Source organism: Nomia melanderi, chromosome 7 (genome assembly GCF_051020985.1).
Source record: "Nomia melanderi isolate GNS246 chromosome 7, iyNomMela1, whole genome shotgun sequence".
In the NCBI taxonomy this organism is placed as follows: Eukaryota; Metazoa; Arthropoda; class Insecta; order Hymenoptera; family Halictidae; genus Nomia; species Nomia melanderi.
In genome coordinates this window covers 8,394,574-8,418,480 of record NC_135005.1, presented here as the reverse complement: position 1 = coordinate 8,418,480, position 23,907 = coordinate 8,394,574, and the positions used below count along the sequence as shown (strand labels likewise).

The 23,907-nt window shown below is 35.6% G+C and overlaps 2 protein-coding genes across 5 annotated transcripts in view; one reads left to right on the top strand and one right to left on the bottom strand.

The window, feature by feature from the left end:
- Positions 1-23,907, bottom strand: part of LOC116424369 (ATP-binding cassette subfamily G member 4) — a 50,143-nt gene that overhangs the window by 16,023 nt on the left and 10,213 nt on the right. The window contains exons 2-3 of one of the 4 annotated variants that reach the window (XM_031970669.2): positions 15,639-16,073; positions 1,792-1,909 (exon numbers count right to left, since the gene is read on the bottom strand). In XM_031970669.2, coding sequence (XP_031826529.1) covers positions 1,792-1,909; positions 15,639-15,864 — 344 coding nt within the window. In that variant the 5' untranslated portion in view covers positions 15,865-16,073. The other 3 variants (XM_031970671.2, XM_031970672.2, XM_031970670.2) reach the window with 3 other exon arrangements.
- Positions 2,476-4,914, top strand: LOC116424371 (DNA topoisomerase 1-like). The gene is made up of 2 exons (XM_031970673.2): positions 2,476-3,491; positions 3,588-4,914. Exons 1-2 carry the CDS (start codon positions 2,594-2,596, stop codon positions 4,193-4,195), a joined length of 1,506 nt encoding a protein of 501 aa, XP_031826533.1. The 5' UTR covers positions 2,476-2,593; the 3' UTR covers positions 4,196-4,914.

Sequence of the window (23,907 nt, the reverse complement as noted above, 5' to 3'; positions counted from 1 at the left end):
GTACATATAAATATTATCGGAGCATTCGTTTATGACCTATATTACAATCGAATCGAGCTCAAGAGTGAACAAATAAAAAAACGCTGAATTGTGGAAGGATGGATTTACGGTTCACAGAGCACCGTCGAATTCTTGCACCTAGCACCTTGTCATATTTAGCTTGACTTTAATCAAACAAATATTTCAAAAGCAAAAAGCTGAAGATTTAACCAAGAAGTTTGTAACTTTTTGTAACGTGTGTAAGAGGAAACTTTGTTCTTATGTGAGATGCTTCAATGCAACCTATTAAAGAAGTGTGTACACACGTTTTTGTATTAGATAAATTATAAAATGTTACTGTTTAAATTCGATAACGACGGGGCGGTTAATATATCACATTCTGTGTTGGTATAATAGTTTTGAATCAGTTTGTTTAAGAAATGTTATTTAATGATTGGAGAAATGGACGTGTGGTGCAACTCCATCAAGTTGTCATGAGAACAGAAATTATACAGAAGGAAATATAAAAATGATTGAGTTTAGTCGGTGTTCTGCGTAAATGGTTAAACAAATAAATTTTTCCAAATGAGAAAGAAGGTTTTTCAAAATACAGAATTTTGATACGGGAAATGAGAAATTTCGAACTAGGAGAAAAGGTTTCAATGTGGAAACGAAGAATTTTCGAAATCGAAGGAGAGGATTCTCTAAACGTAAAACTATGACACCTGGCGGAGGTAGGAAAACCGGAGAACGATGGCTTTACGATAACTAAAGGCATCGACCCACTTTCAGGAGTTTGAAAGGTCGACGATTCCCTCGTGAGTACAATGAAGGAATGATTACAGTGCGTTTAAACGCGTCGTGCATCCGTCTAACATGCTATTGATCTACCACGTGTACGCGTATGAATAATGAAGATCGTGTCAAGGTTTTAATAATAAGCGTTCCTACAAATCGATCGGCAATGGAATGATATAGCTCGACAATCCTCGACAAGCAAGCATAAATCGTGGGACACAATTTTACACATTGATAATATATGTAATAATAATTAACTCGCTTTTCTTTAATTGATTAAAGTCATGATTTTGGTAAAACTCGGTATACTTATGTTTCTGGAGTTCGACTGGTTCAGTAAAAATAATCCATCCTAACGAACAAATTTGTATTTTTAAATTTAGTTCTTTATGCGTTTCATCGATGAAGAAATTATTGATCTCGCAGAATCATGTGAAGGAAGAACAATGGAATATGAATTTTGAATTTTTTATAAAATATTTAGATTTAACAACTCCAAGGGACTGAATGATCTTACAATACTTACATTTGATTGGACTGAGTACAATGAAAACAATTATTTAATATCATAATGATCTTAACTAAATCACTAGGATTGAGCTGAAGGCTAAACGCGAGAATATAGTCGAATAACACAATTACCAGTATTACGGCAAGAATTTTAGTAGCTATTAGGATTTACAATATATAGACTCGATTAATTCGCCAGGGTCCAATTAAATATTAAATGCAAGAATATCATAATCGTATGGCACAGTTAACTAAATAAGATTCAGATAAAAATTAATTCAAATCACAGCGTAGTGATTCATGCGGGGCAATAGGTAAGTATCAGGTCATCAATGATGTAATTGTTATGTCTTACTCAATGTTAGTATCCCACAAGTTCGTTGATATCATAATAATTTATAAATTATGTAATTTTTTCATCGTTATTCAACGATTATTTCACAGTTCAAACCGTTCGTTACGGGCAGTGAAAGCATAACTTGATATCGAGTGTTGAACACTTACGTGTAACCAGCCAAAACGTTCAACAAAGTCGACTTTCCGGCACCCGAGGGACCCATAATGGCGACCAATTCGCCAGCCTTGAATTCTCCGTTGACGCCATGAAGGATCTCTTTGCGTGCTGCAAGAAAGAAAGATATAAAAGATTACAAGATTATAAGATTATACCGGCACCAATCCCCTCCTGTCATGTACAATGAGCTTCTGATAAACGCTGACGATAATCTTCGATGCATTTTTCCTTGTAAGAAAACTTCAGCGACTCGAAACATTCAAGTTCCTCCAAAGTTAGGTTTACGGACATTTATCGTGCAGTTAATTCTATTATTCTCAGAAAAATAGATGCTCGTTGCATTAAATTTTGAAAATTATACGTTTATAAATGGACAATTACCATGTACATTCGTGTAATTGCGTCAATCAAAATCGACGCAAATACTTGTCGAATAATATTTATAAAATGCAATATGCGTTAAACTGACGCGTTCCGTAAACGTAGCGTTGAACTTGGTAGGTTGTTCGTCTGATTTTCCGAGATATAGGCATTACCGGTATTTTACATTTAGACGTAAGTCCCCAGTTGCGAACCACGATTCACAATATGAAACTTTGAATCACAATCGTTAGAAAACATCTTCCGATGACTGCTCTAGCATTGACTCATACGATTAGCTGACATCATCGTAGTAGATAAATATATACTACACTTGGCGTTGCAACTCGCGGAAACTAGCGCAGTTACTCGATAAAACGCGACAATATACCACGGATTGTAACTCCACATAGACATTATTTTCTATCAGCGATGTGCAACGAATGGAAATCTTTGGAATATGAGGGACCATGGATTGCACCTCCATACGATCCCCTTCCTTCTGACGTGAAGTTGTATTACAACGGTGAGGAACAGGACTTGGATAAAGAGGCAGAGGAGCTTGCCACTTTATACGCAAAGGTATTGAATAGTAAATACACTACAGATAGTACGTTCGACGATAATTTCTTCCTGGAGTGGAGGGGGGTAATGAATGAGGACGAAAAGAAACAAATTCTCAAGTTGAAGAAGTGTGATTTTTCAAAAATACAAGAACATCTTAAGAGGGAGGAGACAACGAGGAAGGAGAGGGAAAAGGAGGAAGAAGAAAAGATTACCTTAGAGCATGGTTTCTGTACCTTAAACGGAAAGAAAGAAAAACTAGCCTCTTTTAAGATAGGACAACCTGATTTATTGAAAGGGAAGGGTCCTAACAGAGGTAAATTGAAAAAAAGAATACTGCCTAAAGATGTTGTTATCAATTGTTCTGACCGCGAAAAACAATTGAACAGAGGTTGGAAAGACGTTGTAACGAAACGTACCAACGCATGGGTTGCTTGTTATAAAGGAAGCATTGATGGAAAAAACAAGTACGTTCGTTTTCATCCGTCCTGCAAATTCTGGAGCACTACGACGCGAAGGAAGTATGAAATTGCGCAGAATTTAAAAGAACATTTAGATGATATTCGTAAACGGTACGAAAATGATTGTAACGATCAAGACAAGAAAACCAAGCAACTAGGTACTGCTGTGTATTTTATGGATAAATTGGCTCTGAGAGTTGGCTCTGAAAACACATCTGGTACGATAGGTTTGTGTACTTTGCAAGGGCAACATGTTACACCGTACAAAAAGGGAGAGGAACATTGGGTGAAATTTGATTTCAGAGGTATATTAATTTTCTTTGCAATAAAATTAAACGGAATTTTATTAATTTACTTAGATTAATACGCATACGTTTTTGTAATAATGTAATTACTTGTAGGTAAAAGTTTTATACCATTCAAGGAGGATGTGAAAGTAGAAGAATATGTGTACAAAAATTTACTAGAATTTAAAAAATCGATAAATAATGACGATAAATTATTCAATGAAATCAATCCAACAATGCTAAATAAATACTTGAGAGAACAGATGGAGGGTCTTTCTGTGAAAGTATTTAGAACGTATAATGCGTCGGAGATGCTACAGAATCTATTAAGTAAACACACTGATTTAGCTGAACAAGATGAAAATTATAAAATAAACGTACTTAAAAACGAATTTAAAAAAGTTGCAAAATACTTGAATCATAAACGTGCACGAAATACTGAACGTCCAGAGAAGTCGACGAACAAATCTACAAACAATGAAGACGACGAAACGGACACATCTACAGACAATGAAGAAGAGGAAATGAATGATTTTTTAGACCTTGAAGTCCATGACAATTTTGAAGTTTCACCAGAGACCGCGATAAAATACTACATTGATCCTAGAATTATCTTTGCATGGTGCAAGAGAAATAACGTTCCCGTTGAGAAAATTTACTGCAAATCACTAAGAATGTTGTTTTCATACGCAGCAGAAACATCACGGGACTTTGTATATTAATCCTACGATGTATTCGTTACTTTACAAGTATACAGTACCTACTGATTGTATTCCGTTAATATTTTATTTAGATTATACAGATTATGTATATCATATAAATTAATAAAAAACAACTGACGAGCAAGTATAATTGATAATTGAATGTTTCAAGATGAAAAAGGAGAACTTGGATTTCAGATACAATTTAATTACTTTTGCTTATTTTCTTATGCACGGTATAATATTCTTTAACCCACTTCGAAAGTCTTGTATTATAATCGGTTTGCAATAACGAGGACTAAGAAATATAAGATTGTAGAAATACTAAGTTGTATATTACGAGTAATTTTAAGCTTTCGTAATCCGTTGTGTGCAACAGGAATTTTTATCGGGTTCCCGCGATTCACGTAATCGACGCGAAATTCACAGGGCCGAAGCGTTTATCGTGCGCGACCCCCGATAACATTTCCGATTGATAGGCCGCTGTCTTCCGTAAATGAAGAAGAGGAAGTCGAGCAGGAAGACGAACGCGACGAAGAAAAATCTCGCAGCGAGCAGATGATAGTAAACGTGAACTTGAAGAGAAACTCGGATAACGCGATAAATGACTCGAGGAAAACCGACGCAGCGATAAATGAACCTGAAGAGAAGCGACAAACCGGACTATGATGCTGAATCGAAGTAGTTAACCCTTCTGCGCTGCAATTTGAGACTGATAGAATTTTCCATTATACAATTACGTTAGATTAGACTAGAATAATGATCCTAATTCTTGATTAATTACACTTGCTCACTGATGATTACTGTAAATATATTCCTATAAGTCCTGAGATTATTTACCCATAAAAACGTTATAAAATTAATGTATCGCAAGACGAATTCTTCGTTCCAGGAAGTTTCAGACGGACTCAGTTAAAACTAAACACGTGGAGCAAGAAATATTGGTTGGACACAATTAACTACCGCGTTACGCGAAGACGACGTAACTGCGAAACAACGTAAATCGGTAGAACGTAACTTAGAGCCCTACTGTATTTCAAATTTGACCGTGGTCGCAAACGTGTCAATGTCTTTCGTCACTTTGCTTTATTCTGCTACAAAAGAAGAATCTCATGATTTCAATGGCAGCTGTAACGCGAATGATGTCCTTTGTAATAGAGCCGACGGAATGCAAAATGTTAACCAATTATCTGTGTTCGACGACTATACACGTAATCTTAAAGCTTGAAATGATACTAATTCTTTCAAGGATGAATTTGTTTAGCTAAACATATGATTTTTCTTTGTTTTACTTTGGTTTATATAATACCCCACCGTACGTCGCAATACATTGGTATGCGGCTTAAAAGTCGTGATTAATAAGTAGTCTCGAAGTTTTCCTTTGAATCTATTCGCATTTTTTTCCCCCGAAAAGAAACGTTTCACCGATAAAAAAAAGGAAGCGTCGTAACATTTAATAATTACGCGTCGCAACGTTATTAGCAACCTCGGGAGGACATAAAACAACGTTTTTGTTCCCTTCGTTATATAGTTGTGTCGATTATTCATGTGACGAATGAGACTTTAATTGAGAGGCGAATAACAAAAAGCGAGCGCCGACCACCGGAGTCTTCCGGTTGATTGAAATTCGAGGAGATATCGGTTTTACGGGCGTTATTGGAGTATCGCAGATGGTTTTTCCATTCGTTCTGCGCGCGGTGGCGTGGAAAACGGTATTCTGTGACCGAAAGTCAATTTTTCGACTTCGTTTCTTCAAAGAATTCTTTTTTTAGGTGAATTTCCCCTTAGCTTTGAAAAATATTGGCGATACTTCACTGAGAAAGTGTTAGGTATTCATTAGGTCCTTATTTGATGTTCTAAAAGACGTTCATTCAATGAAAATATGCTCCATTCTAATCGATACACTTCTGCTAACGTGTTTTTAATGAATATGTTCCTTTTCTGAACAATTCTGAATGTTTAGAATGAATAAATTCGAGGGGCATCATTATAAACTACTGTTTATACTACCATGCGGCTCATCTTGCAAAGAAACATCACCGAAACGAAATGTTGCAAATTAACGAGGCACTGTTCTTTTATTCACAGTATTCTCTACGCTTCATTCATATTTTGAGCGGTACTTGCAGCATTATTTCCAAGTTCGAATTCCCACAAGAAAAGTACACGAATGTTGGCGGAATCTATGTTCTTAAAAAACGACGCAAGAAATTGTTATTAGGCATAATTCCGAAAAATTGTTTTGCAAAAAGTTACTCTGATAATCGCCAATGAAACTGTTCAAGGAGGTTATATGAAACACAAAGGAATAACAACAGGAGTACAAACATTTATGAGTAAGAAAAATCCAATATTTCCTGTTACGCAATCTAATATAATCAGAAAATTTGTAGAGTGCGAAGGCTTAACCCTTTACAGTGGGCTTGAGTTACGACTATTTGAGCTCACTTTTACATTAGTAGAAAAAAACAACATTTTTACGCCGGATCTCTGAATTGATCTTCAGCGCAAGAAGTTAAATGTTCGAATTTGTTTACGAGGATCTCCGTCCTATTTCAAACGTAGCCTCTAAAGATGGAAACCGAATGAATCGTGTACGCTGTATATACATGGCTAACGATGCGGATCGGTTAACGAGCGCATCAAAATTTGCGTATTTTTTCCCCGAGAGATCGTAGGTTCCCGATTCCAGCCGTGTTTTTGTGCCATGGTAACGCGAGGTCTATTGCTCCGTCGTCGTGTGCGACCGTACGCCTGCGTTCGGAATAATATTATTTGGCTTCCGTTTGGAGGCCGATAAATACGTGACGACACGATGTTCATGCGTAACGACAACGCGCGTATTTTATGCGACGTGCGCCAGGACACGACACGACGCAAAACTCGACGTGAACTGCACGGCGACCCTCGAAAAAACGTGTCCTCTAACGTTCCCTTTCGCGAGAAAGCTCAACATTGCGCGTTACTTGAATGGATCTTCACTCGAATGACAGTAACGATCATTATACGCTGTTTCTTAGTCCTTTGACTGCTGAATACTTCCAATCGAAACATTCTGTGTGGACGGAATATTTGTTTGCTCATCTGAAGATCAATGAATTATGTTAATTCGTAGAATATTACACTTATAAATTGTCATCATAGCACGTGTGAGATTAAGAAGATCGGAAAACGCATATATGCGTGTATAGCACTATGACGGTTAATATAAACTCCAAATAATTTCGAATAATTGTTTATTCGAAATAAAAGTGGACTGTAGATTTGGTATTGGAGTTTTGTATATGTGGCGACCTTGATCGTTAAAGTTAAATGCACAGAGGACAGAAATGTATGGAATGACAGACAATTCTTTGGAGCCTCTGGAGTCTCGTTGCTGACTGAATATGATTTGAATCTTTAACATTTACAAGGGAAGTTACCGAACCAGGAAATTAAAAAAGTTATGAAACTTTGTGTATAAGTAGAGTAAGTCAAGCCTAATAGATTGCAATTTTATTTTTCCTGCCGAATGTCACTTTGACATGTCAAAACTTTACAACGAAAAAAAGTTTACACAAAACATACATTGTTCTTTCACACCTATATAGAATTGCAAAGTAAAATTTTATAGACGCGAAAGAATAATTTCTTGTTTTAGAAAGAAGAAATTTAGTTTAAACTGGTTTTCGATATCTTTTACCATTCTCAAGATAATCCCCGGGAAGAAAAAATTGCATTTCTTACAAGGGGTGATATCATCCCTTCAAAATGAAATTCGACAGGAAAAGTAAAATTGCAATGTATTAAGCTTGATTTACCCTACTTACCCGCAAAGTTTCAGAAGTTTTTGAGTTTCCAAGTTCGGTAGCTTTTCTTGTTAGTTTTACCATTATTGGGTTGTGTTCATTATTATCCGTTATTTCGCTTTATAGTTCTTATCCGCTACTCACAGGTTCGGTTGACAACGAATGATGAATATGTTAACTAAGTATTCTTTGTTCGCAAATAGTGATCGGATTGAAGTTATTTGTAACTGTTGCCCGACGCTAGTGCGGCTCACCTTGTCTGTGACTTGCGAATTTTTATACGTTTGTGGCTTATTCATACCTATACGAAACAAAATAAGAAAAATTATTTTTTCTTCCATTTAATGTTTTCAATGCACCATTTCAATGAACCTGTTACGATGGATAAGATTCTATTTGGTCATAGACTTACTATTCTTAACTGTAAAAATGCGAATCTGCATGTGAATCAAACCTATTTGTGAAGTTTAAAATCGTGGATCGTTGAAGCAGTCCTTTTCAAGAATGAAACATGTTAATAATAACAAGGTAACGAGAAAACTTCGGTCCGTTCTCAATCAATCATACCTTTGCAAATCATGTTACAAAAACCTTTACTTGAACAGCGCGAATATATTAACATGTTAAGCGCCACGAAAATCTTAAGCGTTTTCCCGTAGAGTTTTTCTTTTGTAGCAAAGAAAAGCAGGAACAATTATTAATTATTTTGCATTACAATGTTTGCATTACACTATTATCAACTTAGTTACATTATTAAATATTTTCATTTCACATCGGTTATTTTGTATGTTACGATTGTTTTTTAGTAATTCAGAAGCGTTAGTCACCAGTTACTAGTATCCCGTTTAACATCAACAATATATCAAACACCATAAAAATTCCCAGTCCATATACGAATAATTTTTTTGCGGTCGGTCGAAAATTGGAAACCTACCGGTAAAAAAAATGAATCCATAAGATGAAATATCTGTTTATTCTTATACCGCTATATCAGTGGTATAGTCAAGGATACAAGAATCGATGATAATGAAACTCAATTCTACGGCGGATTCTGGATTTTTCGTCTGATCAACGGAATTCGATGTATCCGAATGGTTACAGGGATAATTTATCGCGAAACTTTGCATGCAAAATGAATTAATTCTTGTCAAGCCAATACTGACGGAAAAACAGTCTATAATTCATCATCAGGGACAGGTGTCTATAGTTAGGGAGACCCTCGATTCTATACAAAATTTATGGCACAGAAAAAGGAACTTCGGTTCGATGGTTATTCAGCTTCCTTCATATTTCATCGACTCGCTCATTTTTAAAGATTGAAGAACATTGTTCAAACAGTATTTCATTAACTTTAGAGAACACACACTGAAAACGTGTTTGGCTCTGTTTCAAAGCAATTTTACTTGACCGTAATTTTATTTTAAGACATTTTTGTTTAACTAATTCTGAAAATAGAGATATTTTATCAAAACTACACGAAATTTAATATCTTCATTAGCATTTAACCCTCGGAAGATGGACGCTTCGATACCCACACGGCAAGTGAATGCAGAGACAGAGTGACCTGTAGCAAAAATTTGTTATTCGCGGTGTTCACACTGGAATATTTGTTGAAAATATTACAAATATGTTTACATATATACAATATTTATTACAATTAAAAACAATTAGTATATAAAGTAGTTGTATGTGTCCTATGATTATAACATAAATTTTGTACATACTTCGTATCTTATACCATATACAATTGAGTCAAAATGATCATGCATCCGCCATGCGAGGGTTAAAATGTTTGGTTTTTGAATTTCATTCAACTTCGTTTGTCGTATAATTTCACTGACACCTCTGTATGTAATACATGAATATACATAAATAGCTTAAAATGTAGATCAGTCGCGTGAAAACCCACACAGGATATGGTTAACTTTAATCAGACTTGTTTGTAAGTGGCTTCCAGTTGTTGGATATTCAAGATTAAAATGCCTTCGAGCGCGAAGAACTAACACTTTAACAGTCGCGCACTTCATTGCGACATTAGTTGCATATCGCCGATACGTTTCGTTAACTATTTTCCGCTGTGCTTGCAGAAATAAACGAATCTGTTACGTAGTAACCATGTATGTAGTCGAATCAGCATTATTAGAACGGAGGATAAGAAAACTGAATAACTGATGAATAATTTGACGTTGGCCCAATGCGCCGTTTTAGATTACACTATACTCTAACTTATTTCTATATAAATATTTATTTAAAAAATGTAAAAACAAATTTACTTTATACATATAAAATAAGTATAAGACAAATTCTCCAAGTATCATATTTTTCTGCATATTTTTATTTTATTTTATGTTTTTCTATAAATTTCCAATTAAAAATAGTTTTAATTATATGCTGTAATTTTTCAAACTTTTATTTGTTTAATTTATTAATATTATGTATCATTTATTTTTTTTATTATATAAAGGGCGATAATAATGGCTACTCATCACATTGAGCACCATTGTCGCCGCTGCACGTTTCACCATTATCTCGGTTATGAATCGAATTATAAACAAAACTCGTACGCTTTCTTAGTGTTTCTTATAAGAGAGTCTATTCTATTGCATGATGTAATTAGATGTTTACCTAGACCCTCACTTTTTCAAATACATTCAAAGATATTAATCGTAACTCCTGCTTCACAGTAATCATCGTTTTGACACATGTACATTTTCAAAATATGAGAATACTTGATGTGTCCTTATTCAGATTCAAATAATCAAACGCAAAAAAGCAGCTGTAAATTTACTATATTGCTGCGATACATCGAACTGACGAGGTTCCGATGTATCGAACTCGTCCCTCCAGCACGCACGGCTGAACCAACCCTTAGGACCTGAAGGCGGTTGAAATAAACTGGTCGCTAAGGAGTTGGTCAGAGTAAACGAAGACAAGCGAGCAGTCTTCGAGCGAACGTGAACAAGAAAGGACGTATCGAACCAAAGACTATATTGTACAACATTTGTAAAGAATTGTAAATAGAACTGCAAAAAGAACGTTGAGTAGATAATTATGTCGCGGGTGAGAACCCCTGGACCCACCTAGCGCAACAATATAATAAATTAAAGCTGAAAATTTTAAATTAAAATATTCGAAGTTACAAATTTTATTTCCCTTCTGGAAAACTGAAGATAACGATTATAAACGCTTTCCTGATTCGTATTCAAAGGACGAGCGGCTCTGAGAAACTTCTGTTCAGGGAAAAAAGTCGAAATAAATACCTGTATACTTACACGTGTAATCGATCACGTATTTGATTGCTGCGAATCACGGTGCCTCGATTATTGCTTTTTCCTGTGTCGTGTTGCCGTCACGCCGGTGACGTACATTTTCCATTGTTAACACATGAATAATGCAAGAAATCGCTGAGAACGGATGCAGCCGACTAACAATAAGACGATTACAGTGAGTGAATCATCCATTTCGGTAAAACCTTTTTTTTCAACGAATTTAGAGCAAAAATATGCCGATCCGTATTTGGCCATTTTTGTGAAAACTCGGTATTTATGAAGATAATTAACATTTAATTATCACAATTTCAAGAGATGCTTAAATATGTACTTTACTGTGCCAAAAGTTAAAATGTGTCTAGGATCAATATTGTTTTGTCCTTCTGTTTCAATAAAGAGTAAAATATTTTAAAGATAGTGACAAATAGAGGTTCATTAGAAAAGAAATGGTGATAATTAAATGTTAAATATCTTTATAAATATCGAATTATTACCAAAATGCTTGAATGTGGGTTAGGGCGACTCTACTACTGTTTCGCGTAACACCCGTGGCGACGAAACACGCGATTTATCTTTAACCGTTTAGAATATCGCACGGAATACTTGCGGCATGAGTAATCGCATGTCCGCTGGAGACGTTTGAATAATATATGAGCGGTAAAGTATGTACTTTCGTCCACTTGGCCAATGCCGAAAACCGATCGTGAGGAGTCGCTCGACAGCAAGAAAAATATTTGCTGGAAACGAAACTTCAAATACGGAAGAAACTTTGTAAATCCTTAGACCGTGCGAGAAATCATATTTTCGAGTCACTCGACGATGGAAATATTCGCCGATCATGAAAATTCAGATTTTAATATATTGCGGACGGGTCAAGGGGATTCTCGGGTTTTATGTTTTAGAGCTTATAGCCAATCACCAGAATTCTCGGAGTTTCATTGTACTTTTTTTGTACCCGTTCGACAGACACTACCTGGTACTGGGCAAAGGTAGCGATACTGGTCGGTAACGTGTTAACCAGTTAGCTGTTTCTGACAAGTATACTTGTCACCAATAAAAAGTAGTTATAATTTGCAATTTATATTTCAGTGAAAACTAAAATATATTAACACGTTTCGTGCCGCGTGGGGCGTATACGACCCACGCTGAATTTTCCGTTCAGACCGAAAATGAATTCTCATTGAAAAACGAAGAACATTTTAAAAATTTATTGTACAGTTAAAGATAGGTATTTTAATATTATGTATACTGCGATTATTTAATTTTAATTGATTGTAAAAATGTGGGTCGTATACGCTCCATACGGCCTGAAGGGAAAGTCTTAAAAAAATGGTCCGGCACGGAACGTGTTAAATATAAATTTCAAAATGTTCTGAATATTCGGAGACCAAGACCAAATAAAACAAATAAATAAAAAGTACAGATAATTATTATAAAAACATTGTGTATAGCGTGAACAAAGTATGTAGTTGTTCTAGAACCAACATATGGATGTTCGACTTAGGAAGTGCCGTTATGTATTATACCTTGCTTCACTTAGTATCATTCTACAGCAACAGATTAAACTATGTAACTACATAATCACTTTTCAAAGTAATTGATTTTTCATGACCTTTTTTCTTTCATATTTCATATTCTATACACGTTTAAGTGACGTGAATAAATAAACGTTAGCAATAAAATTAAAAAATAAAATAGTCATTTCATTAAAACTTAATTTTTAATATTTGACGAGTATGTGTACTCGTTATTGTTAACTTTTTGCGACACATTTTAGGTAAATGCACACTTTTCAAAGAAGTCGCAACAATTATGTTAATAGAACTTCGTCGGTGCTTGGATTGTACGAGAAATAATTCCCTTTTCTTTTGTCGACAGAAGCTTTCACCGAGTGAAATGAATCCTTAGCTTCTCGCCCTATAACTTCTTTCACGACTGCGCCCGATGAAACTACTTTCTCGCTAATAATTTACTAGGAAAAGAAAAGAATCCCACGATAATTCTGTGTTCAGGTTCGCTTAACAAGCGAAGCTTTTTACGAACTTCATAAACAGTCAAATGGGAGCAGTTGTTTCTGTAAGCGTGAAGATATCAGCAGTAACACTTTTTCATAAACGAAGAATACGGAAAGAGTCATTTCTTTTGCAGGTATAATTCACTGAAGACATTAAAGACGGTGAGTCTTTTATTAAAAAAAAAAGAAAAAAAAGGAAAAGGTTGAATCATTCATAGAAGATCTGCTTCGATACAACGGTGACGTCAAAAGGTTAGTGAAAAACACGAAGGGTTGATGTCGCCCCGTCACAGTAAATTTCCGGGAAGCAATGAATACGGTTGCTACGTCACTTCTATGAACACCGCGACATTCCAACGTTCCATGGAAATCAAAGTTTTCAAGTTCAAAGTTTTTCCTCGCGAGAACGTACTTATCAGGATGATCAGCTGTATAAGATAAAGAGTCGCGGTTAATTAATAATTGGCATCTGTCCGCGGAAAAACCGTCGGTGACAAATTTATGCGTGTCACGTAAGTATTTATGCGTGACCAGTCGCGATAATGAATCGTCGGTGTCGTTGGAGACGGAAAATCGAATTCTCGTGTCGCGCAGATCTAGTTTCACTTTATCGAAGTTTTTTTATACATATTGTGTTCACACCTCTAATGATAATGAGCCGTAATTTAATGTACCATCAGTAATGACATTATTTTCAAATGAAATAATGATAATATGCTAGTTTTCACTTGAAAAATCAGTGGGAACATAAATTATATAGTATCAGGTTCATCTAAGATTTATCAGTCGCCATTCGATTTGACACGGCACAATGATAAAATTTTTAATTCAATATTATATTCTCTGATATGTACATACCAACACATTAAACATCAAAATAAAACGATTTCATCCCTCAATATATGTAAAATCTTCGTTTACATTAGTCGCAAAAAATATCATCGATTTTATCATCAGAAAATAATGAATGTTTATAACGAGAAATATCGTCGAATGCAAAGGGTTGGTACCCCCAAGTTACTCAAGCTTCTTCCACCTAACGATACTAATTGTAAGCGGCGATGAACGAGAAGAGTTGGCGGCCGCGCTCGACTATTCCTCCCGTCGGTTTCTAATGAATAAAAGTCTCCTGAAAACGGTCGGCCGCTTTCTCCGTTTAAAACTTTCTTCACCGCTCACAGGACCACTTCATCCGCTTTCTCCCAACGTCACGAGTGACATTCAATACGCTAAAAGTCACGGCGAGGGAATCGCGAGCCCGCACTGCTCTCCAGCCGAACACTGACCTATGACTGAACTTGTGTAACCTTTCGGAAGTTTATGTCGTCACAGGAAAAAGCTGCCTGCGATCGTTGTTCGCGGATAACCTTTAGTTACGTGAAACGAAAGGATTTACGTAGTTATTTCATTTATTTCATTGAACGACGACGATAGCAAATAGAATTTTTTTCGGCGATGTTATATCACTGCGAATACGCCTGTTTTCGTACACATTGATTCATGGAAGAGATTTAACATGTAAATTGCGGAATTAGTTTGAAAAATCTCTCGTTTTGCTCGCAATAAAATCAAAAAATGAAGCGTGTATTCGTCAAACGCAAGACGAATGCACCTAGTGAACTCTACTTCCAAAATATTTATGAAATATTTTTTTTTCCTTTTGTTTTCTACTATACGTTGGATATATGAATAATACACCGGAACCACTACATTTCTACAATTGCTTCCATAAAATAACAATATAACATAATATTATATAACATTAACAACGAATGTGCACCCAATATGGAACGTGTATTTATCATATTAGCTTTCCATGTATTCCGCTAGGAAAACACCAATTATTCTAAGAAGAAAATAAATTTGTGTCAAATTGCTTTTGAATAGTGAAGAACAAACATGTTGAACGATAAAACAATGAAAAGTAAAATTCTTTAGCCTATCTATATCAAGAACTCTGCCATACACAAAAATACTTTCCATACAATGACACACTTCTGTCCAACTATTAACACGTTGAATGCCATGGGGGTCACCGGTGATCCCCAAGCAAATCGAATTACTATAATTCACTCAATTAAACGATGATTATTCGCAAACATTTCTATATTATAAATAATACTCCCCATTGCGGTGACATTCAGTTTGATGAACGTGCAATTATAATAAGCCAATTCAGTCAAATGATTTAATATTGTACTTTTTCCATTTTGTGTAGTTTGCTCTCTGAAATCGTACAGCGTTCAACGTGTTAATATGATTGTTTTCCATTACCAATGAATTGTGTCCTGTGGTAACTAACACAATAAGCTATTTATTTCCCGAAATACTATGGTGTTCGATATTGAACACTGCCTTTAGCCTATACCAATTTCTACGAAAAATGTACTCACTGGGCCTGATGTCACGGATAGTCCAGCTGGTGACTGTGTACCGGAGGTTGTGGAACACTAGGTCCACTTCCGGCCTCTTTGGAAACGAGTGTTTCTCCTGGAAATAGTAGTTTTCCTTCGATACGATCGCGACATTGTGCACATCGTCGTGGCTAGTCTGATCGGTCTGGCAACAGCTGAGCGACGACCGTGACGGTGAACAGTGGTTCGGCGATGTGGTGGTCATCTTCTTACCGCGGTGATCGCGATGGCGAGATGGTCTCTCGTACACGGGGAAACGGTGTTTTCCTTCTGACCGTGATTCACGACTGAAGAGGCATGTCTAGCATCGGCTTGTCCACCTCCTCTCCTTTTTCTCTTCGCCAGCCACGTGGACGCACCGTTTCCTTCCTCGGACAGGTCACGTCTATTGCATAATTGCAGCACGCGTCGCGTCTTTCATGGAAAAAAAGAAAAAAAAACATCATGCAGACAAGACGTTGTTTATTGCGAATTACAATCACGTAATGATCAAACCGTGATGATCGCACAAAATTCGTTAGATGACCCTACGTGGTAATCGACCTTGCCAAGGCTCTCGGCTTATGCAGAGATTTGATGTGTCGCACAGTGTTTGTGTCGGATGGAAAAAATCGGAAAATTGAAGTCTAGGAATCAGAAATTTTACTGTGCCAAAATATTATAAAAAGGTTGTGAATTTTAATTCTGCTCTTAACTTTCACAGATTTCGTCAACCTGTTATAAAAAGTGATATTAAACGTTCATTGTAGTTTTTGACGCAAATTTTCAAATACGTGCCATTTGATGAATGTTTATTTGTTTAATTGGATTTTTATAATTTCTTTTTGTAATATTAACAATTTTAACCCTTTGCACTCCGTTGTCGCCGTGACGGCGACATTGTAAGATAAATTTATAACATCGTTTTTAGTCAAACATAACTTTAAAATGTATACGCACTTTTTTAATGACAAAGCAGGGTCTTAAATCGTTTACAGAGGCAGGCTCGTAGCTGATAGCTCATATTAAAACTGTATCGGAGTTGCTGAAAGGTTATATTAAAAATTGTTCGGAGTGCAAAGGGCTAAACAATATACATTGAAATAGTTTTAGTTTATGTTAAATAAATAAATAAATGTTAGTGATAAAATTAGAAATTAAAACAGTCATTTTATTAAAACTTAATTCTATACTATAACAGCGACACATATTCTGTGTTTGACGAGTATACTCGTCATAACACGAAACCTTGCCATTTCTTCGTGATGAGAAAAATTGAATTGAATTCGCATAAGTAGTTTTTACCGGTAGACGAATTAAGTGATTTATTCGACACACCGATCGATAGATAGATCTCGTAACTGTATGGCGAAGAATGGGAGCAAGATCTGGAAGTTGCATGAAAAGTGGCACTCGTTAAATCTGGAAACCGCTACGACGCTGGCGTATCCGTGTCGTAATAATCAGCTAAACCGGCTTAAACTTCCAACGAAGGTTGGGCAACAACGCGCAAGGTGCAACGCGTGTCCGTGAACCGTGAATTGTCGAAGGAATGAATGGCCGGAAAAAATTGCTGGCCGTAACTTTAATCACGGCGGACCGTAAACTCTCGTTTCTGGAACGGATACGATCAACATTCGCGCGTTCCGAGATGAAATTATAACGTGCTACATTCGTTTTCAACCTTAATAAATAGCTGCACGTAATTAGGCGTGTGAATAGTCGCCTCACTATCCTGTCATTTCGTGGTACGCACCGGTACACTTCGCATGCTTTCTGCCATTAAAGGAATCGGAATAGTATAGACAGTGAATCAATTCGATTAATCGCGAATTCGCTGGGATTATGATCGACATTAGGACCGGTTCAATGAAACGGCAACGAGATCGATTACTGAGAACCAACAATAGATACGGTAATAGGTACTTCTAAGAGGCATAGTTCAGCTACTAATAAGTGGAATTCTGTTAGAAAAAATGATTATTCTGTTACTGGTAGCAGAGTGAACTATAGTGAAATTATTGTCTTACGTGTTAATAGTATACCAGTAACAAAAATAGAAGGTGAATGTTAATAGTTGAAATATTAATAGTCTGGCAGGTACGGAATATGAACGATAGGACAATCCACTTCTACAAGAGTAATAATAATACTGGCAAAGATTGCCAATGTATGTTAGACTTATGAAGTGAAAAAATAACTGCTATTTGAGAAAGTAGTGATATGTTAACAACAAGAATAGTATCTAAACAATGTTAATAATATCAATAATATTAATAATGAATTCAACAGCAATAATGAAACCAGTTTTAAATGCTTCAATATACTTCTCGTATGTATCAGATAGGATAATTAGTAATTAATTAGCGTGTCGTTAATGTATAGCGCATAATAGATACTTTTTATTGATGCTGTTTAATTTGCATGCTCAATGCTGTTTTCGAAGTAATCGTTCATGCAGAATTACATGCGATATTACGAAAAGTCCATCTGCGTCATCGGAGAAGTGTCATCACGCTAAGCAAAGTGCGATAATCGAGATACCTAATCGAACAAAACCACACCACGAGAAATGTAATTGGCGAATAGGTCGTTACGTATTTCAATATTGTGGAAACCAGATATAATGTAATAAATTGCATGTTCCGCGGGGTAATCTCTTAACTGACAGCTATAACCACACGATAGCGAAATTAAAGGTTGAAGGTCGTTAATTACACGCAATGATTAGTATACTTCTAGAAACATAGCTCTCGATACGGTCATTTTGTAAATCATGTCCCCAATGTTTGATTAACGGAACAAATACCCGATAGATGGAATATTTTTGTTAACACTTACATATTGGCATATAAACGGCATGCTTAACTCCTCGTCCTACTATTTTTTTTTTGCAACTGTGTTCGATAAAACTAATTTAAGTTCAACACCTTGAACTTCAAACAAAACAAAAGTATTTGATACTGATTCTATGAACAGGTTTACTCTAAAGGTTAATGATTGTTAATAAGAAAGTAATATCTAATTTCTATTTCATAAAACTAAATAACATTTAGATTTATCAAATTCAGTTTAAAATATTCATCGCGAGTTTAACACGATATTATAGGACAAGTGATTAATAATATCAAACAAAACTTTTGAAGTTCAGAATTCAACAATCTCAACGCATACACATTTCGGAAGCTCAAAAACTCAAAATCTTGAAGTATCAAATACTCAGACTACCGAATTAAATCAACAGATTTTAAACACTTCATTTACCCAGATCCTTGGACTTTTAGACTTTCCAAATTATTTAGACTCTCAAATTTTCAGATTTTTGGATTTTTTAACTTTTTGGAGATCCATTTAATCCAAAAATACTTCCATCCTGGTAATTACTATTATAATTAATACTATCCTCGATTCCTCAACTTTCGCCTATCTTTTTTTTCCAGGTGAAGCATAGTCTGACGTTATCGTGACCGAGCAAAAAACAGGTTTTTACTTACGAATCGCTGATGCTTCGTTAATTCACCGATTAATTTTCGTGTTCGATTCATGTCATATGGTCACATTAATCATATCATGCATAAGTATCAACGCGACACCGTGATGATTAAATCGCCAATTTTTAAGCGTTCATGGGAAATTTGAATAATAAATAAAATAAATATCCAACATTTATAATTAAAAAAAAAACTAACATGGACGGCATATGGACCATTAAAGGAACAAAAATTATTTTATCCTCTTAAAACTTGAAATTGAAGTAACCACGAAGAACAGCATTTAAGATGCCTAGTCTGTATAGGTACAAAATTTTTTAGGTGATAGATTCAAGCAGTCTAACTTCTCCGTTTTGGAGAATCTAAATAATGAAATTTTCGACGGGACCATAAATGATCCATATTGCCGGTAGACGGTTAAGCATGCAAATAAATTTATTGAACCACCCCTTGACAAAAATGCAAATTTTTCTTTATCGTGAATTATATTGCGAACGATAAGAGATAGCGAAAGAAAAGTTTAATTGTATAAATTTACAGAGAATCGTCAGCAATTAAACGAATCTGGACGATAACACGATAGCATTCCGTACTGCTACAAACAATCGTATGTAAATGTCGTCGATCAAACGTGTTTTTATACACAATCAGTGTTTATATGAATAAATGTAACCTACCAAAAAAAAAAAAAAAAAAATACGTAACGATAAATAATCGAGATAACTGGCGAATTAAAAATCGAAGATAAACGACATACGGTCAGAGTATGTGAACTTCGTATCTCATTACTCCAATTCAAGATCGCTGCGTTTATGTGATGATTAAGCGCGATCTCCGCTGACGAAGGTCCTTGATCTTTCTGTCGGTCCGATAACATTTGCAATTTAATCGAACCGTCGTCATTTCTAACAAGGGACAATAATTTCTAAACTCGACTTTCATCCCCACGAAAAATGTTCTATTCTCATTATCAGAAAACCCGGACGAACTTCCTCAGACGAAATGAATCGAAAGTAAAATAAATAACTTTCTGCGTCTCTTGCACGGTTAAATATTTTTAACACTCCCAAATGCAATTGTGATTATGATACGCGAGATCTTACTCGTGAGTAGTTTGACAGTGTCAGTTACTAAATACTCAGAGAGTTGAACTATTAGATAAATTGTGTAAATGCAAATTATATCCCCAGATAAATTAGATTATTGCTCTACGGGCGAAATATTCTTATAAATAAATTTGTTTTTAAATATAATCTGAAAGTATAATGTTATACGCTTAATTTATTGCATTCCATGGTATTCTATAACAAGATAATTGTTATATTTTATGTAAATTTCAAGTATAGCTTTACAGTTCTCTGCTGAGAGTTTCAATTAAGCTTCAAATAAAAATAAATAAATAACTCCTAAACCTATGTTCGATTCTTTTCACCGAAATTTTTAACACGTTGAATGCCATGGGGATCACCGATGAGCCCCAACCGAATTGAATTACTATAGTTCACTCAATTAAACGAGAATTACGTAAAAACATTTTTATGTTATAAATAATGCTACCCAATGCGGTGACGTTCAACTAAACGAACGTGCAATAATAATAATAATGCGATTCAATCGAATGACTTAATATTACATTTTTCGAGGATTCGTAAGTCTGTAACAGTTCAAGGCCACGCCTCGTACATTCCGAAGGGGTTACGCGGAATATCTCTCTTTTTTTATGTTTTAAATCCGTTCGCGACGACCTTGCGGCGCAATCGTTAAGCGAACGTGATTCGATTGCATACAATGGCTGCCTTTTAAGTGTTCCCCGTTGAAGTCGGGACGGTACTTTAACCTCTCAATTCGCAGTAGCTCCTGGCCATGAATGTTGTCGCCGCTGCCGCTTGTCTGGTTCAATTGAAAGTGATAGTAAATCGAACGCGTCGACGATAAGTGGATAGCGCGTTCGATTCGCGCGTCTAGAGACTTGCGATTGCAAGTGGAAGTGTTATCTTCTGGTTCTTCCTTGTTTTCGAAACTGAGTATTTTGGCGGAAATAAAAGTTAAACACAGGTTGCTGAGGAATGGAGATCTAATTGATTAGCTTTCATCTTTTTTGGCCCCGTTTTCGATGTTAATCGATTAACTGCATTTGACGAGTATGTGCGTCATTTTAAAATGATCAGTTATTTAGATTTTTAGATAGACATGTAATTCTTCTTTGTTTTGCTTTAGTTTCTCGTTAGAATATATTATAGATGCATTCACCCTATGTTTTACGAGTATACACTTCGTTGTTAACAGGTCAATTTGCCGTTCGCCAATATGCTTACACGTAACTAATCAAAAGTATATACAAACAACACTTTAAGGAATAGCAATTGTTTCCTTCAGTTTTCATTAATTCTGAAATATTAAGGTAGAACAGCTTCCTTTCTTAATTTACGTGATTTCTCGTTGAGGCAGTTTCGAAACGTGTCTATATTTCAACACAAAATGTGCCGAGTATTTCTAGTAGAAAACTGTAGAGTTGGAAGAGGTTAATAAAATTAATCGGAGCACTCCGAGAGTGGGTTACCCGATTAGTCGATAATAAAATAACATATTTATCGTTTATATTTTCTTATTTATTTAATAGTGACGATAAAGTAGTTGAAAAAAGAACTCAGTTGATACGAGAGTCGGACGTTTGAGCCGGGAGATAACCGGCTCTCGTCTTTAACGGTAAAAATGCCCTGCTGGGTCATGCCCGGACTTCCACCGGGAAGGGTTAAACGTACGTCGAAAACTTACTAATGCGATGTTCAAAGCAAAAGATGCAGATATTACCGGTAAGCGCCATTTAAATAAAAAATATTAAGTAATTTTCTAATCGGTAATCATCGACTATCGTGTTATAGTCTTATTTATAGGACCGTAAAATAATTTTGCATTTCAAATGTAACATTCTGCCTTTCGCACATTTAATGTCGTTTGTATAAGTTTCAGCGATACCGTTAACACGATCGCGGACAGTAAAAATTTTAATGGGCTGCAAGAATAGAAAAAACGTGAATACAGTACTCCGAGGGTTAAAGTGCATAATAAATTTGAAGAAATTAAGGCTACATAAAATGAAATATGTGATAATGGTTTATAAATTTGAATGTTATAGCATTCATGTAATTTCGCATCACAATGAAACTGAATGTTATGGCATTCATGTCCGCGAACGTGTTAACTCCTTGCCCTATGATTTATTTTTTAACTGTGATCGGAACAACTACTTTATCGTTAAGAATTTAATACAAAAAGAAAAAATTTTGTTGCTTATTTTACGTCTCCGTTTACACCAAAGGTTAACAATTGATAATAGAAAAGTAATGATTAATTTATATTTAAAAGATATACATGACACTCGGATTTCTCAAATTCAATTGAAAATTTTCGTTACGAAGATGACATGACATTGTAGGTCAAGGGATTAAGAGTCTCACACGAACTACCATATTATTCAATTGTTCTGCTATTTCACGTTGAAAAACAAACAAGGCTCGTTTAAGAATTTCAGTAATTTTAAGATCCAAGCTTATTTTACGCTCGTTTAACGTCCGCAAGGAAACGCGAGCACGCGAGTTTTTTTGACAGCAGACCGAGTCCTGTTACTATCTAGAAATTTGATCTCCTTATTGTTCCGGGCATGAACACGGGGATCGACTGTCCACCGCGAGAAATCCGAGAGAAAATCGGGCAACGTTCGCTCGAGGTGAGTATACGCTTTCGTTCGTCGACGAACCGTGGAAGCAAGGAAACATCTTTGATCAGTAGACTGCGGATGCAGTACTGTCTACGATACTACGAAAAATTATTTTCTAATTACATTCTTGAAAATTCGAATTTTGTGGCAGAAAAATCTGCAATGTAGGGAGTGCGTAAAATCCGTTGCCTACTGATCAGACTTCGAATCGGAGGCCGCAACCAATGATCGATCAATTCGACAACTAAATTCCACTGATTTTCATGAATGTTGAACACTACCAATAACGACTGTTGTTATGAGGTTCTCGATAACTGTTAGGAAGAATACGGAAAGTCTCTCATGCGTGGCAGAATCCTTGCCTACAAAGTGGGACGGTTATTTTGCAACGATGTGTCCACACACATCGCGATATTACGAAAACGTATCGTGAACACGACGTCATAATCGTCATCATCATAATCCACATATGGTCAACAACGTGTTGGTCGTAAATCGATCATTCTTTTATCGTCAGGAAATTATAGTTAACGATCGGAAGAGTCCTTTACACTCAGTGGGGCCTTAGTCACAACTGACACGTGACACGCGACTGTTGTAATAAGGAAGGTGCATTGATTCGCCGCAAATAATCACGAAGATTTGTTAGAGAAATTATCGATAAATAATTGTAATTTTACTAAAAAAAGGAAGTTTAGAAGTATTGGTAGCATATTGTATTGTACTGTAGAAATTTGGTAGAAATAAGGATAGATTGTATAGTACAAGTATTAACTGCTGATAATGAGTTTATGCAGAAATGCCAAGTAAAATGGTAATAACGTCACTGGTACTGGAAATAATGAAAAAATACTACTAATAGAAACAGAAAAACCTATACCAACAATGAGGTATTATAATGTTGGATATTAACCTTTGCCAACCCACGAAACTGGTATTAATCTATTATTTATAACCTACTTGATAAAATTTGTAACTAACTGCGCTGCTAGGAACCGGTTAGGTTAAATATTCTCAATCATAAAAATATTCCATCGTATAATCGTATAATCGTAAAATA

Excerpts from the sequence above, each read along its gene's own strand:
- LOC116424371 (XM_031970673.2), top strand. The coding sequence starts at position 2,594 with ATGTGCAACGAATGGAAATCTTTGGAATATGAGGGACCATGGATTGCA. Across the intron at positions 3,492-3,587 it reads GGTGAAATTTGATTTCAGAG|GTAAAAGTTTTATACCATTC; the intron begins GTATATTAATTT and ends AATTACTTGTAG.